We start from the raw sequence: 16883 nt of genomic DNA on the forward strand, positions 1-16883 counted from the left end.
GGTAGGCAGCATCATTCTTTGAAGTTTTTTTGGTGCACTCAACAGTGGCTTCCTAACTGGGGTTACTAATGGCTTATGATCAGATTGGACAATGACTTTATGTCCATAGGTGTACTACTGAAACCTTTCTATATTGAGAACCATAGCTAGAAACTATTTCTCAATCTGGGAATAACCACATTCTGTTTGTGTGAGTGCTCTACTTGCAAATGCAATGAGCTTACCCTTCTGCATGAGCGCTGCCCCCAGACCTGTGTCTGATGCATCACATTGAACCACCAGGCCGTCCTCAGGGCTGTACTACTTCAGGACAGGAGCATCTGCAATAGTCTTTTTGAGTTTCACAAATGCACTCTGATGTTGCTCTGTCCAGTCCCATTCTGTGTCTTTGTGTGTCAACCATCTTAACACTTCACACTGGTCTGAGAGATGTGGGCAAAACTTGGCCAGGTACTTTGCCATACCTAGCAGCCTCTGTACTGCTTTTATATCTGCTGGCCTTTGCTCAATGTCATGGACCTTGTCAGGGTCCATCTTAAGCCCATTTGCCATGAGCCCAATGTATGCGCACTCACTTTGTCTCAGTTTGAACATTTCTGGATTCATTTTAATGTTCTTTTGTTTGCATCATTCCAGAAAAAGTCTCAACTTTGTGTCATGGTCTTGAATGGCTGCTTCTTGACTCTCTCCTTGACTTGTGATTAGCGCATCATCAGCAATAATGTACAGGCCTGGCAACCCGTCCGGTGCTTAGGACAGTTTTCTCTGTAAAACCTCAGGTGCCAGATTAATCCCCATGGTCATTCTAAGTCACCTGTAGTGTCCAAATTGAGTAGAGAAGGTTGTTAGGTAACTCGACTCGCCTCTTTGGAAGTTGCACTGGCTTCACACTTGTGTCCTGTATTCCCCTTCCAGACAACCATCTCCTGTGAACACATCTGCAAAATCTGTCTTAATTTGCTCAAATGTCCACTGTCCTTTAGTGTCCTCTTCTTTTGTCACAATACTGTCAATAGCCATATTGTTTTCATAGTGCACCTTAATCAGTTTCATAGCCTCACTGGCTCTTTTACCAATCAATGGCATCTTTATCTACCACTAACTGGTACAGTTTTTGGTTTCTCAGTTTCACTTTACATTTGTCCTGATACTTTCTTATTTGTTTCAGGGTGGGCTTTACACTTACCAGAAAAGTGGTTTTCCTTACCACACTTTTTGCATTTCTTGCTGAATGTTGGACATTTTTGCTTGCTCCTTTCATGCGTCCTGCCACAGATCTTGCATTCCACAGTGTTCACTTTGTCCCTCTGCTAATGGCGAGAAGCTCCGTGAACTTCCTCCACTGTTGGACCTGCTACGGCGTTGCAGTTCTCCCGGGACAATTCAGCTGCTCTGCAGAGGTGAATACAAGTGTCCAAAGCCATGGTTCTTTGCAAAACTGTTAACACTCTACCATCTTCTTCTGTGCAACAAACGGCTCCACAGGACTCAAAAAAACTCGGGCAAAGTTCACTGCCACTGCCACCATGTTAAAGTGTGCTTTTTTAGAATGAAAAACAAGTCCAGCTTCTTTGCTCTGACCTAACTGACTCGACTCGGCTTAACATTCGACATTCAGTGTCAACTCATTGTTACAGCTTCAACTCATAAACATCACTCATGATCATCCTCTAGTGGCGGCTCTATAGTGTACAATACAAACAATATACCACATTGTTACACGAAGCATTTCACATGACAAAAACTTAAAAGATCAAATCTCTTTTGAGTATTAAAACTGAAATTGAATATATATATATATATATATATATATATATATATATATATATATATATATATATATATATATATATATATATATATATATATATATATATATATATATATATATATATATATTATTCTCTATATTAGATTAAAGTTGAACTAAACACCAAAAATGCCTAAATCTTGTTTGTTCAGTGGCATCTGCAGTTTCAGGTAGTTGGTGACATCATGCATGCCTTATCTGCAATGGCAGAATTTCAAATGTGGATACCTGTTAGACCAATCACACTGTTACTTATACCTCCAGACCCCAATCCTCCTCCCCACTCACACTTCCCTTTAGTCCTCCAGGTACTGCCCAATTTAGCAGTTATATTTCAGATGTGGTTGTGGGCGGAGTTTTCATGGCATCGTGGAGCAGAGCATTTTGATCTTTGGAGATGTAGACAGACTAATAATAAAGGATTACTAAAGCATGTGTGATTGAAACAAAACCCAATTCTAGGTACATTTTTGGGTAAAAACATTATAGGATGGCTTAAAGCTCACAAGAGTCAATCTGGCATAATACTGGACCTTTAAATACTCCTGGGCGTCTTTAAAATGTCAACTTCAAACAGAATCCTGCTGTTTAACTATTACATATCACAAATCATAACTGCAGTACCATGCAGCCCTAATTTCAATCTAATCACTTTTAACAAAACAAAAATGCCAAGTGTACTTACAGAGTGTGGCGTGTGCTGCCAGTGTCTCTGTCCCAGTACGGCCCTCTGGGTGTCACAGTACAAGGACAGCACCTAAGGGACCCACAGGTAGACCCCCTCCACCTATAGCACCACCGTGTCTGAAGCTGGTTCCAGTGGATTAACTCTTCTGGTGAAAGTTCAGAGCAGATTTCTTCCCAGGGTCTGAGGTGACGGCTCAGGACTATGAGGGCATCGTCAGGAGCCACACAGACTAGAATTGGTTGTATTGTTGGCGAATGCCACATGCTGCTCATGTGGTCTGTGGTCTTATGGCAGGGCTCCTCTGCAGGCTTCTCTCCCTGATCCTTCACAATCTCAGACTCATCAGTGAGCAAGGACACGGGGGAAGCAGAGTGTTTACAGAGAACGGGGTGCGTCTGGCACTTATCTGCTGCTGGGAAATGTCTCAGAGAGGAGGGGTCATTCCTCACCAGGACGGGGGACTGGTGGGAATCATGCGGGAGCACCAAGTTTCACTGTCTACCATTGAGTCAAGAGAAATCTGATGGAGATCTCCTAGTGGAAGCTTATTAAAAATCACAAAATGTTCTCACAGCAACATTTAATTTGTTTAGACAATAGTATTTATTATATTTATTTATATTATATTTCACAATATTTTGATGTTAAATTCCATAAGCTACATATCTGTGTCAAGCGGACAAGGAGTTCAAATCTAATATTGTTTATACTGATGACAATTATAATGCTGATTTATTCTTGATTACAAACACATTAGACATGATGTCCCAGAAAGCACCTGGAGCCAATCACCAATCAGTGCTGGTAGACTGAGTAGACTATTAGACATATCAACATTTTCACATACAGAACCACCGAGAAAAAAAAACATTTTGCCCTCTGAAAGCACCACCAGTTCTAAACCAGGTCTAAAGTGAACCAAAATATATGGCGTTTGGCTCTCTTTAAGTCGAGGCTTCGGAGCGTGTGAAGAGGAGGGGGCGTTCCCGCGAGGCGAGTATCGAGGCTTCATTTGGGGGAGGAGCTGAACACGATGACGTCGGAAGCCTCGCTGCCCGGCTGTACCACGTGACTGATTCAGAAAGTGGTTCGGATTTAGGTAACAACCTGTGGTGTCGCCTGGATGACAGTGTCAGGCACAAACACAAAACGTGACAGCAGACGCAAATATTGAGGCCCAACTCTACATAATGAAGCTAAATACTGCACGGCTGGAGGACCCTTCAATACTGGGAGAGACAGAAATATGTCTATCCAGAGCCCATGTATATATGTGTGTATTTATATAAGTTAGTAGTGGAATTCTTGTGTACGCCTCATCTGTGCCCCGTGTTAAAAGCAAAAACTGCTGAGAAACTCTTGTTTCTGAATAAAAATGAATCAAATTCCCCCTGTCCTGTACATCATTGTCCAAGTTACACAAGCATAATCTGTGCCCTTTTCCTAGTTCCACAAGCACTTTCACTGTCCCTTGCCATTTGAAGAAAAACAGCTTAACAGCTTATTATGATATTACCATTTTGGGGAAATTTACACACACTGAAGACATACAAAGTGTGTTATACACATATGTGATAATATATGTACAGTGGCATACATTTTTTGTAATTCATAGTCACTCCCAACAGACATAACACAAAAATTCAATGCCTCACACATTCAGTGGTTCAGATACAGCTGCCTGTGATTATACACTTGGCCCATAGGTGGTTTCACACATGAAGAAGAAAGAGAAATGAACTCTTTCTCCAACCAATTGGCTCAAGTGGTTCAATGCCTCATGAGGCTTCATCTCACCATCACTACGGAATTGTTAAACTGCAGTATCCCACTTTACGTACAACTAATCAGTGTCTCTGGTTTATAGACTATGAATGTGAAAATGATATTGTTACCTGTCTCTGTTATTATGTTTTCACAAAGTATATTTTGTTAAAGTTATGAAGTAGCTACAATTGGGGGAAAAAAATCACCTCGAACATAATATTTGTGTTAACAAGAGTGCAATTTTGTTCATATTATTTGTGTTTTTAATCTGTTCATGACATTCCTAGTTTAGGCATCAGGTTTTCTCTCTTTTTTTATTATATTGAGACATTCCAGCCCAGCAACCATCTTAACTAATCAGTGATCACCCATTCTCAGTCCTCAACCAATCAGGCTTCGTCAGCCGCCAGCGGGCCTTTTAGTAGTAGCCAGCTTTGCTTTTGTAACCCTTATATTTTGTTTTCACCAGTCTCTGGAGGCTGTGGATATGTCGGGTTACAGTTAGATATATTATGTGTTATCTTCTTCTTGCTGTTTCCCTTGCTACCCAAAAAAACCAACACGGCAGGACAGTGCACCGCTCAACTGTTTTTATTCAGCAACTCTCAATTCTTCCCAACTTAACATGTGCGCGCCCTGATGCGCGTTCCTTGGTGCGCTCCCCAAAATGAGCTGTACCGAAACAAAACAATAGGAACCAAAATTATTATTAAGTAAATGTACCTTACCCAACATAAAATAATAAATAAATATGAATTATTAATAAAATAAATACAAGGCAATAAACAAAATACTAATGTCCCCAAATTAATGTTAATACATAAAATAACATACATCAAATAAATGAAAGGTTACACTTTCATGACAGTCTCACCAGCCGTCTTTTCCAACTTTGGATTTTTTTCTTTCATTTCATCTACAATTCTTCATGTGTCCTTGAGAACGCAAGTCAATATTATTATTAGTAGCATTTGCAGTTCATATCCCATTAATCCGGCCTTAATTAGTTCTGTTCCCTTTGTTCACATTGCTGTTACGTAACTTGTGCCAGTGATGCATTCACGGACCAGCAAACCTTTGCATTTTCACTGTACTCTGCCCCTCGTGGTGCACTGAAGGACACTTGGAATTTTGTACTTTAGGAGAAAAAGTGCCATGACCTGATGTATTTCTAATATGTTTCCTGTGTTTCTGTATATTCTGTATTTGCATGTTTGTTGTTTTGTTTATTATTACCATATATTTGTTATTTTATTTGCTATATCATTCATCACACTCAGTATTTATTTCTCCCTTTAGAAACCATGAACCCATGAAACATGAACAGTTTCAATAATGAGGGGTAGAGTGTGAGGTTACAAGTTTGGGTTTCTTTCCCAGCACCTCCTTCATATGGTCCTTCAAGCCGGATCCACAATTTCCTCAGTCCAATCATGTTTCGTCCTCGTCGTGATGTCCGTCGTCCCTGGTATCTCCACGATTTCCTGGTGTTTCTTCCAAGGCGTCTGCTAGACTCCTCTTTTCTTCAGCACAAGAACAGTTACAACAACAGTTACAGAAGCTCCATGTGCAGTCTGAGTGAGAAGTTATGTTCCCAGCACCTCCCAGGGGAACATCTGCTACCTTTAAACCAGGGGAGAACTTTATTCATGCTTACATCCTCAATGGGGCACTTTAGATATTTGATATGGGCTTAAGGTAGATTTTCAGAAACACACAGTAAAAAGTTCTGTTTAAGGTAACATGGACTAATTCACCTGGAATCTTGAGGGCCAAGAAACATTGGTCTGAGGGACGCATTTGGCCCCCGGGCCACAGTTTGGACATGCCTGCTTTAAACCTTTAAAACAAACCTTAAAACAAACCTTAAAACAAACCTTAAAACAAACCTTAAAACAAACCTTAAAACAAACCTTAAAACAAACCTTAAAACAAACCTTAAAACAAACCTTTAAACAAACCTTAAAACAAACCTTAAAACAAACCTTAAAACAAACCTTAAAACAAACCTTTAAACAAACCTTTAAACAAACCTTTAAACAAACCTTTAAACAAACCTTTAAACAAACCTTTAAACAAACCTTTAAACAAACCTTTAAACAAACCTTTAAACAAACCTTTAAACAAACCTTTAAACAAACCTTTAAACAAACCTTTAAACAAACCTTAAAACAAACCTTTAAACAAACCTTTAAACAAACCTTTAAACAAACCTTTAAACAAACCTTAAAACAAACCTTTAAACAAACCTTTAAACAAACCTTTAAAACAAACCTTTAAAACAAACCTTAAAACAAACCTTAAAACAAACCTTAAAACAAACCTTAAAACAAACCTTAAAACAAACCTTAAAACAAACCTTAAAACAAACCTTAAAACAAACCTTAAAACAAACCTTTAAACAAACCTTTAAACAAACCTTTAAACAAACCTTTAAACAAACCTTTAAACAAACCTTTAAACAAACCTTTAAACAAACCTTTAAACAAACCTTTAAACAAACCTTTAAACAAACCTTAAAACAAACCTTTAAACAAACCTTTAAACAAACCTTTAAACAAACCTTTAAACAAACCTTAAAACAAACCTTAAAACAAACCTTAAAACAAACCTTTAAACAAACCTTAAAACAAACCTTTAAACAAACCTTTAAACAAACCTTTAAACAAACCTTAAAACAAACCTTTAAACAAACCTTTAAACAAACCTTTAAACAAACCTTAAAACAAACCTTAAAACAAACCTTTAAACAAACCTTTAAACAAACCTTTAAAACAAACCTTTAAAACAAACCTTAAAACAAACCTTAAAACAAACCTTAAAACAAACCTTAAAACAAACCTTAAAACAAACCTTTAAACAAACCTTTAAACAAACCTTTAAACAAACCTTTAAACAAACCTTTAAACAAACCTTAAAACAAACCTTTAAACAAACCTTTAAACAAACCTTTAAACAAACCTTTAAACAAACCTTAAAACAAACCTTTAAACAAACCTTTAAACAAACCTTTAAACAAACCTTTAAACAAACCTTAAAACAAACCTTAAAACAAACCTTAAAACAAACCTTTAAACAAACCTTAAAACAAACCTTTAAACAAACCTTTAAACAAACCTTTAAACAAACCTTAAAACAAACCTTTAAACAAACCTTTAAACAAACCTTTAAACAAACCTTTAAACAAACCTTTAAACAAACCTTAAAACAAACCTTAAAACAAACCTTTAAACAAACCTTTAAACAAACCTTTAAACAAACCTTAAAACAAACCTTTAAAGCACTTGTTCCCCAGTTACACGGTGTTATGTTTACTTATCTTTTGATAGTTTAACAGCAGTTTATTCCAAAATAAGCTTAGGTTTAGGGTTAGGAATAGGTCGAATGGATAAGGTTATGGATAAGGATATATGCATGTACAGGCAACTTTACACTTTTCTGCAGATGCCTGCGTTCCCCCTCTATTGACCTTCTTCCTTACTTTTGCAGTAAAAGCGACTAAACTGCGCTTTCTTTGTGGTAGCACTTTCGGTTACGTGAGCCTCCCATTCATTTCAGAAAATGTGAGTTTTGTCGTTAAAATATAACAAAGTAAGTTCATTTGTGTAAAATGTTCAATGTTCTTGTGTACCAACTCTCTGGGAGGCTTTAAACGGCTCTGTAGTCTGTATAGAACTTACTTACTGTCAAGATCGGCAGACCCATTTTTCAGCCCCAGTCGTTCAAGGCAACTTCTGAATAAGGTGAATTGAGTATGGAGACGTGGGTACCCACCCACCTTTTTTGAACTCAGTGTTACTTTTCGACTTCTTTCACAAATTGCCACTTAACTGATGTAAAATGATGATAAATATTTTCCATAGATCTCACCAAACCAAGTCAGAATGAGAAAACATGAACTTTCATATGCACTTTAAAAGGGCCCACTGTTTGTCCATGTACTTGAGCTAAATGTGTTTTCCAAGTACAAACATATTATAAAACCAGTTCTTAAGAGTCAGCTGTGTGCTGTCAGCGATCTGTACAAGAGGCGTGATGTCAAAATCACATCTACCTCTGTGTGAAAAGTGTTTTAAGACTGTAAAATCAGGCCACAGTGCCTTTAAGCAAGAGTCTGGTGTTGTGGAAAAATTACAGCTCTAGATGAAAAGTAATCCATTTGAGAAGCTCGGTGAATTTTGAAATACAGAAAAAAAAGGTTTATGATCTGTTACAGCAGATACAGACAGGACAGGGCCCTGGCCTACCCTGGACACAGACTGGTAGCCTCCCGGCCTCTCCCCCAGTTCCCCTCTCAGTCTAAGTCCAAGTCTCAACCCCCTCTGAGCATCTGAGCTCTGACTGTTTTATACCAGAATGACAATGCTACACATATTTGAAACCAGAGTGACTTTTGTTTCACACCCATATGATAATGAAGGAGAAGACCATGTGTCCTCCTGCCCAGGAGAAGACCATGTGTCCTCCTGCCCAGGAGGACACATGGACCCAGTGTTTTTGGTTCAGGTCCAGGTGGAAACTTATCCCTGGCTTCAGATGTTGTCCGGTTACAGGTCTTGTAGTTAATGGAAAACAGTCTCTAAATGATAACACCTGTTTTCACACAATTCACTTTTGAAAACAAACATTTTATTTGTAAATTTTGTTGACACATTTATGTCTATATATACATGTGTCAGTTGTGGCTTAGTTGTCTTCTGCTGCAAGGGAACACTTAAAATGATCTGAAAGAAACATTTTGTAAAGCCCAAAACTGTTATTGGTTAGGGTTAGTGTTGTTACTGTGTGATTATTTCAAAGGAACATGTAAAGAAAAAAGAAGAGAAATTATGCAGCATCTGCATCTCCTGTAACAAAAACAATTATTAACGAAATTGCAGGCGCTTTGTCGTCAAGCATGGTCAAGTCAGTCAAGTCAGTTTGGATTTGTGATCACTACCTGCTTTGATTAGGCCTTCATTTAGTTTTTAAGAGAGCTCTTTAACATTTTGGGGAATTCGTGGAAGAATTCGGTTTCTTCTTTCTAATTACAATTGAGGAGGGTTTTTGGTTCCAGCTGGACTTTTCTTAGGACATGTATATCATTAAACTCACTGCAGTGATGAGGCAAAAAACAACAACTAAATAAATACAAAATTTTTCAAAAAGGAAATATAAAGAAACAAAGAAATGTAGGAAATGGGTGGATCATTTGAAACTGCATCCTGTCATTTTCTTGTTGACACGGTTTACAATGGTTTAGCTGTTACACACATTTTCTGATGTCACATAATTCACACCAGTTTGACTGATCAGGTCTAAGGACACACAAATGCACCATTGACTTCTTGTGTCACACTCTGTACTTAACCATTTTCTTTTTTTTTCAGTTTTTGTTTTTATTTTTTTTCTCTTCACACTTAACATTGTGAGTGAATTAGAGCAGACTGTTGACATAACGTAAACTTACATTTGTCTGCATTTTGCACATAATTTCTCCATTCTTAGACCCAGATGCACTGCTGAATTTACTCTCCCTCATGAAAAAAGTTCATCGTCCTTACGCTCGCCTACACAGGGACTCTCACCCTTTTGCCTTTTACCAGTTAGTAACCCTAGACAGGAGTTTGACCTAGTGACTGTTCGCTAAATATCATGGACTTCCACCCGTTTGACTATTTACTAGTAAGTTACAACTAGAGGGGAATTTCACCCATGACTGTTTGGTAGTTAACTGTAATGACTCCTAAACCTCATTCTAGAGAATAAATTCAAATAGGAGCCAATACTAGATATTATATAAAGCAAAGTGCAGCAAAACATGTTCAGCTTTACACAGTGTCTCACAGTTTAGTCACAGGTGGAGCTAGTCATCACAGTCCCATGGACTAGACCTGGATCAGGGGCGGGGCTAGTGACTGGGCACAGTCAGCACAGCAGGGCTCCTCAGTTGGAATGCATTTCTGTCCAGATCCTCTTGAAGTTTTGCTCCACATTTTAGATGTTTTGGCATTCATAACTTCCAATATCTTAGTTTCAGTGGCTTAAGAGGAGGAGCAGTCTGTCAACTATGTCCTAAAAATGAGGAAATCAGGAGTGGGGAGGACCATTGTTGTTTGGATTGTATTAGCAGCACGTCGTTAGGGCAGCATGGTGGCACACACGTGAGATTTTGGAGCCAAAAAGACTGAAAAGTTGTGAGATGAATCACCAATGGTATAGGATCAGAACTATGGCCATTGGGTATGTTTAGTTAAGCATTTTGCATTTCCAAAATGCATTGTTCTTTGATTTACCAGTCTTTGTAGATGAAGATTTCCTTTTCAAATGGAAAGAAGTCTGTTCACCAAGTAAACCTTGTTTGAATCCAGTGGTGGTGATCCAGGACAGAAACCAATGTTTATCCATGTTCTTCCTTGAAAGATTCATGCGTCAGGACAGAAACCAAAAGGAAGACAAAAGTCCATCTTCACTGTGTTCTGGACGACCACTCGTGGATCCCACTCTTCTGACACCATTACTGTTGTAGAAAATTACAGTTCTAGATGAAAAGTAATCCATTTGAGAAGCTCGGTGAATTTTGAAAAACAGAAAAAAAAGGTTTATTGTTTGTTACAGCAGATACAGACAGGACAGGGCCCTGGCCTACCCTGGACACAGACTGGTAGCCTCCCGGCCTCTCCCCCAGTTCCCCCCTCAGTCTAAGTCCAAGTCTCAACCCCCTGAGCATCTGAGCTCTGACTGTTTTATACCAGAATGACAATGCTACACATATTTGAAACCAGAGTGACTTTTGTTTCACACCCATATGATAATGAACTTTTACACTTAGACAGGTAGAACAGTGAGTTTCCTGTGGGATGGAGACAGAGCTTCACACATGTTAATGTCTGGTCTGGGTCTGACAGACACAGATCAAATGCTTTTAAAGACACAACATGAATACTTAAATTTCCTCCACACTGGAGTCTGCGTACTGCAATTTGAGAACTCGGCAAACATAAATGTGACTTTACAGGTCATTTCTGGTCCAGCCCTGTTGGCTGCGCAGGCAGACCTAAAGTGGTGTGCAGACGTCGAATGTGCCTCTCCTGGCGTCTGCACTTCTGCTGGTTGCTCTTGAGTCGTTTGCGCAGATGCGCCACCTGCTCCTCCAGCTGCTCGATGCGTTTCTTCTGCCGCACAGAGTCCTCTGCAGTGTAGTTGTGGTCACATGACACTGCCACTGACTGGACATGTGACACTGGCTCCTCCCCCTGCTCCCCAGGGTTAGAGGGCAGGGGTAAATGCAACTCAGGTGGGAAAGACTCCAGGCACTCGTTCTAGGAACAGAAACCATTTAAGATGTTAGTGACTAAAAGGTTCACCATGTCACTTTTCTGGTGGGTGGTCTGAGATGAGAGTATGCTGAGGATGTGTGCGTAGTGGACGTGCGTCGTGGGCGGGTGTCGTGTGTAGTGGACGAGTGTCGTGTGTGTGTGTGTAGTGGACGAGTGTCGTGTGTGTGTGTAGTGGACGAGTGTCGTGTGTGTGTGTGTGTAGTGGACGAGCGTCGTGTGTGTGTGTAGTGGACGAGTGTCGTGTGTGTGTGTAGTGGACGAGTGTCGTGTGTGTGTGTGTAGTGGACGAGTGTCGTGTGTGTGTGTAGTGGACGAGTGTCGTGTGTGTGTGTAGTGGACGAGTGTCGTGTGTGTGTGTAGTGGACGAGTGTCGTGTGTGTGTGTGTAGTGGACGAGTGTCGTGTGTGTGTGTGTAGTGGACGAGTGTCGTGTGTGTGTGTAGTGGACGAGTGTCGTGTGTGTGTGTAGTGGACGAGTGTCGTGTGTGTGTGTGTAGTGGACGAGTGTCGTGTGTGTGTGTGTAGTGGACGAGTGTCGTGTGTGTGTGTGTAGTGGACGAGTGTCGTGTGTGTGTGTGTAGTGGACGAGTGTCGTGTGTGTGTAGTGGACGAGTGTCGTGTGTGTGTGTGTAGTGGACGAGTGTCGTGTGTGTGTGTAGTGGACGAGTGTCGTGTGTGTGTGTAGTGGACGAGTGTCGTGTGTGTGTGTAGTGGACGAGTGTCGTGTGTGTGTGTAGTGGACGAGTGTCGTGTGTGTGTGTAGTGGACGAGTGTCGTGTGTGTGTGTGTAGTGGACGAGTGTCGTGTGTGTGTGTAGTGGACGAGTGTCGTGTGTGTGTGTAGTGGACGAGTGTCGTGTGTGTGTGTAGTGGACGAGTGTCGTGTGTGTGTGTAGTGGACGAGTGTCGTGTGTGTGTGTGTAGTGGACGAGTGTCGTGTGTGTGTGTGTAGTGGACGAGTGTCGTGTGTGTGTGTGTAGTGGACGAGTGTCGTGTGTGTGTGTGTAGTGGACGAGTGTCGTGTGTGTGTGTGTAGTGGACGAGTGTCGTGTGTGTGTGTGTAGTGGACGAGTGTCGTGTGTGTGTGTGTAGTGGACGAGTGTCGTGTGTGTGTGTGTAGTGGACGAGTGTCGTGTGTGTGTGTAGTGGACGAGTGTCGTGTGTGTGTGTGTAGTGGACGAGTGTCGTGTGTGTGTGTGTAGTGGACGAGTGTCGTGTGTGTGTGTAGTGGACGAGTGTCGTGTGTGTGTGTGTAGTGGACGAGTGTCGTGTGTGTGTGTAGTGGACGAGTGTCGTGTGTGTGTGTAGTGGACGAGTGTCGTGTGTGTGTGTAGTGGACGAGTGTCGTGTGTGTGTAGTGGACGAGTGTCGTGTGTGTGTGTAGTGGACGAGTGTCGTGTGTGTGTGTAGTGGACGAGTGTCGTGTGTGTGTGTAGTGGACGAGTGTCGTGTGTGTGTGTGTAGTGGACGAGTGTCGTGTGTGTGTGTAGTGGACGAGTGTCGTGTGTGTGTAGTGGACGAGTGTCGTGTGTGTAGTGGACGAGTGTCGTGTGTGTGTGTGTAGTGGACGCGTGTCGTGTGTGTGTAGTGGACGCGTGTCGTGTTGTATGTCGTGTGCAGTGGACGTGCGAGCGACTGTTGTGTGTCATGTGTAGTGGACGAGTGTCGTGTGTCGTGTGTAGTGGACGAGTGTTGTGTGTTGTGTGTAGTGGACGAGTGTCGTGTGTAGTGGACGAGTGTCGTGTGTGTGTGTAGTGGACGAGTGTCGTGTGTCGTGTGTAATGGACGAGTGTCGTGTGTTGTGTGTAGTGGACGAGCGTCGTGTGTTGTGTGTAGTGGACGAGTGTCGTGCGTGTAGTGGACGAGTGTCGTGTGTGTGTGTAGTGGACGAGCGTCGTGTGTGTGTGTAGTGGACGAGCGTCGTGTGTTGTGTGTAGTGGACGAGTGTCGTGTGTGTGTAGTGGACGAGTGTCGTGTGTGTGTGTGTGTGTAGTGGACGAGTGTCGTGTGTGTAGTGGACGAGTGTCGTGTGTGTGTAGTGGACGAGTGTCGTGTTGTATGTCGTGTGTAGTGGACGTGCGAGCGAGTGTTGTGTGTCGTGTGTAGTGGACGAGTGTCGTGTGTTGTGTGTAGTGGACGAGTGTCGTGTGGAGTGGACGAGTGTCGTGTGTGTGTGTAGTGGACGAGTGTCGTGTGTAGTGGACGAGTGTCGTGTGTGTGTGTAGTGGACGAGTGTCGTGTGTCGTGTGTAATGGACGAGTGTCGTGTGTTGTGTGTAGTGGACGAGCGTCGTGTGTTGTGTGTAGTGGACGAGTGTCGTGTGTTGTGTGTAGTGGACGAGTGTCGTGCGTGTAGTGGACGAGTGTCGTGTGTGTGTGTAGTGGACGAGCGTCGTGTGTGTGTGTAGTGGACGAGCGTCGAGTGTCGTGTGTGTGTAGTGGACGAGTGTCGTGTGTGTGTGTGTGTGTAGTGGACGAGTGTCGTGTGTGTGTAGTGGACGAGTGTCGTGTTGTATGTCGTGTGTAGTGGACGTGCGAGCGAGTGTTGTGTGTCGTGTGTAGTGGACGAGTGTCGTGTGTTGTGTGTAGTGGACGAGTGTCGTGTGGAGTGGACGAGTGTCGTGTGTGTAGTGGACGAGTGTCGTGTTGTATGTCGTGTACAGTGGACGTGCGAGCGAGTGTTGTGTGTCGTGTGTAGTGGACGAGTGTCGTGTGTGTAGTGGACGAGTGTCGTGTGTGTAGTGGACGAGTGTCGTGTGTTGTGTGTAGTGGACGAGTGTCGTGTGTTGTGTGTAGTGGACGAGTGTCGTGTGTAGTGGACGAGTGTCGTGTGTAGTGGACGAGTGTCGTGTGTTGTGTGTAGTGGACGAGTGTCGTGTGTTGTGTGTAGTGGACGAGTGTCGTGTGTGTGTGTGTAGTGGACGAGTGTCGTGTGTGTGTGTGTAGTGGACGAGTGTCGTGTGTGTGTGTGTAGTGGACGAGTGTCGTGTGTTGTGTGTAGTGGACGAGTGTCGTGTGTGTAGTGGACGAGTGTCGTGTGTGTGTGTAGTGGACGAGCGTCGTGTGTGTGTGTAGTGGACGAGCGTCGTGTGTTGTGTGTAGTGGACGAGTGTCGTGTGTGTGTAGTGGACGAGTGTCGTGTGTGTGTGTAGTGGACGAGCGTCGTGTGTGTGTGTAGTGGACGAGCGTCGTGTGTTGTGTGTAGTGGACGAGTGTCGTGTGTGTGTGTGTGTGTAGTGGACGAGTGTCGTGTGTGTAGTGGACGAGTGTCGTGTGTGTGTAGTGGACGAGTGTCGTGTTGTATGTCGTGTGTAGTGGACGTGCGAGCGAGTGTTGTGTGTCGTGTGTAGTGGACGAGTGTCGTGTGTTGTGTGTAGTGGACGAGTGTCGTGTGGAGTGGACGAGTGTCGTGTGTGTGTGTAGTGGACGAGTGTCGTGTGTAGTGGACGAGTGTCGTGTGTGTGTGTAGTGGACGAGTGTCGTGTGTCGTGTGTAATGGACGAGTGTCGTGTGTTGTGTGTAGTGGACGAGCGTCGTGTGTTGTGTGTAGTGGACGAGCGTCGTGTGTTGTGTGTAGTGGACGAGTGTCGTGCGTGTAGTGGACGAGTGTCGTGTGTGTGTGCAGTGGACGAGCGTCGTGTGTGTGTGTAGTGGACGAGCGTCGAGTGTCGTGTGTGTGTAGTGGACGAGTGTCGTGTGTGTGTGTGTGTGTAGTGGACGAGTGTCGTGTGTGTAGTGGACGAGTGTCGTGTGTGTGTAGTGGACGAGTGTCGTGTTGTATGTCGTGTGTAGTGGACGTGCGAGCGAGTGTTGTGTGTCGTGTGTAGTGGACGAGTGTCGTGTGTTGTGTGTAGTGGACGAGTGTCGTGTGGAGTGGACGAGTGTCGTGTGTGTAGTGGACGAGTGTCGTGTTGTATGTCGTGTACAGTGGACGTGCGAGCGAGTGTTGTGTGTCGTGTGTAGTGGACGAGTGTCGTGTGTGTAGTGGACGAGTGTCGTGTGTGTAGTGGACGAGTGTCGTGTGTGTAGTGGACGAGTGTCGTGTGTTGTGTGTAGTGGACGAGTGTCGTGTGTTGTGTGTAGTGGACGAGTGTCGTGTGTAGTGGACGAGTGTCGTGTGTTGTGTGTAGTGGACGAGTGTCGTGTGTTGTGTGTAGTGGACGAGTGTCGTGTGTGTGTGTGTAGTGGACGAGTGTCGTGTGTGTGTGTGTAGTGGACGAGTGTCGTGTGTTGTGTGTAGTGGACGAGTGTCGTGTGTTGTGTGTAGTGGACGAGTGTCGTGTGTCGTGGACGTGCGGGCGGGCGTTGTGTGTAGTGTCGTGTCGTGTAGTGTTGTGTGTAGTGTTGTGTTGTGTGTTGTGTAATGTTGTGCGGGCGGTGCTGTTTGCGCACCTTGATGCGCAGGCAGGAGAAGAAGACTGAGGGCACGGCGTGCTCCTTGAGGACGCGGTTGTTGCACTCCCTCTTGAAGCTGTCCCGGGTGAAGTGCTGGGAGCACAGGCTGCTGTACTTGGTCGGTCTGAAGTTGTCTCGTCTCATGGCTGAAACCCATTTGTCGCAGATGTCCGGTCGCGCCAAAGGGAACCTGCGCCATTACAACGTTTACCACATTTTGTGAAAACAAAAATTAAACCACAGTGGCACACATTTGTAGCTTTCATTTAGTAAAATATTTGACCAGTTTAGCGCAGGAAAACGTTGCTGGTGTGATTGGCAGATATGGGTTTAATAGTGGGTTTAATTCCTCTCCAGTAGACCTACCACTGCAAAAACATCCAACAAAAGGACATTCTCCAAACTAACTTGCTCGATGGTATAACAAAAGCAGAGTATGGTGCCTATAGGTTCTCTCATGGCAAACTATGTCCCGTCAAAGGAAATCTGTGGATATGATGTGAACGTGGCCACCTTTTTGCGCCAGTTGGTGCAGATGTGCGCAAGGAGGGTCAGATGCCCTCAGGTTCCACACTTTTCACTGGAGCCTGATGCCAACTGACCCGATGGGGACAGGAGAGGACTCACTTGTGGAATGAGATCTCTTTGTCTTTGTGGTAGCGGTTTTTACAGCCGTATGCGGAGCACGTCTGCACCATGGCTGTGTCCTCCTCTGTGCAGTTCTCTGGTCAGTGCGTCACCCTCTCCTCCTCACAGCTCCAGAGCGCACATCACAGCGCGGGCAAAGCTCAGGGCATTGTTGTATCAGATCGGATTATATACCCATGTTTCAGAACTTCAATGCCCCTAACAAACATGGCGGCTTCCACGCTCCTCTTCGCTCCCTTTCCTGCAGGTTGTGCACTGA

General features: G+C 43.5%; 1 protein-coding gene across 1 annotated transcript; it reads right to left on the reverse strand.

Annotated features, from left to right (window-relative positions):
- Nucleotides 1-8874: 8874 nt before the first annotated feature.
- Nucleotides 8875-16869, reverse strand: LOC117391473 (THAP domain-containing protein 1-like). Its single transcript, XM_033989292.2, has 3 exons — nt 16604-16869; nt 15974-16166; nt 8875-11566 (listed from the first exon to the last, which is right to left on the reverse strand). Exons 1-3 carry the CDS (start codon nt 16672-16674, stop codon nt 11264-11266), a joined length of 567 nt encoding a protein of 188 aa, XP_033845183.1. The 5' UTR covers nt 16675-16869; the 3' UTR covers nt 8875-11263.
- Nucleotides 16870-16883: the final 14 nt, after the last annotated feature.

This window comes from Periophthalmus magnuspinnatus, chromosome 23, assembly GCF_009829125.3.
Source record: "Periophthalmus magnuspinnatus isolate fPerMag1 chromosome 23, fPerMag1.2.pri, whole genome shotgun sequence".
NCBI classification, from domain to species: domain Eukaryota; kingdom Metazoa; phylum Chordata; class Actinopteri; order Gobiiformes; family Gobiidae; genus Periophthalmus; species Periophthalmus magnuspinnatus.

Bases quoted from the DNA above. Each gene is read 5' to 3' on its own strand.
- LOC117391473 (XM_033989292.2), bottom strand. From the start codon at position 16,674: ATGGTGCAGACGTGCTCCGCATACGGCTGTAAAAACCGCTACCACAAA. The intron at 16,167-16,603 runs GTGAGTCCTCTC...GTAATGGCGCAG, and splicing joins AAAGAGATCTCATTCCACAA to GTTCCCTTTGGCGCGACCGG. The intron at 11,567-15,973 runs GTGCGCAAACAG...TTCTGTTCCTAG, and splicing joins TCTCCTGCCTGCGCATCAAG to AACGAGTGCCTGGAGTCTTT.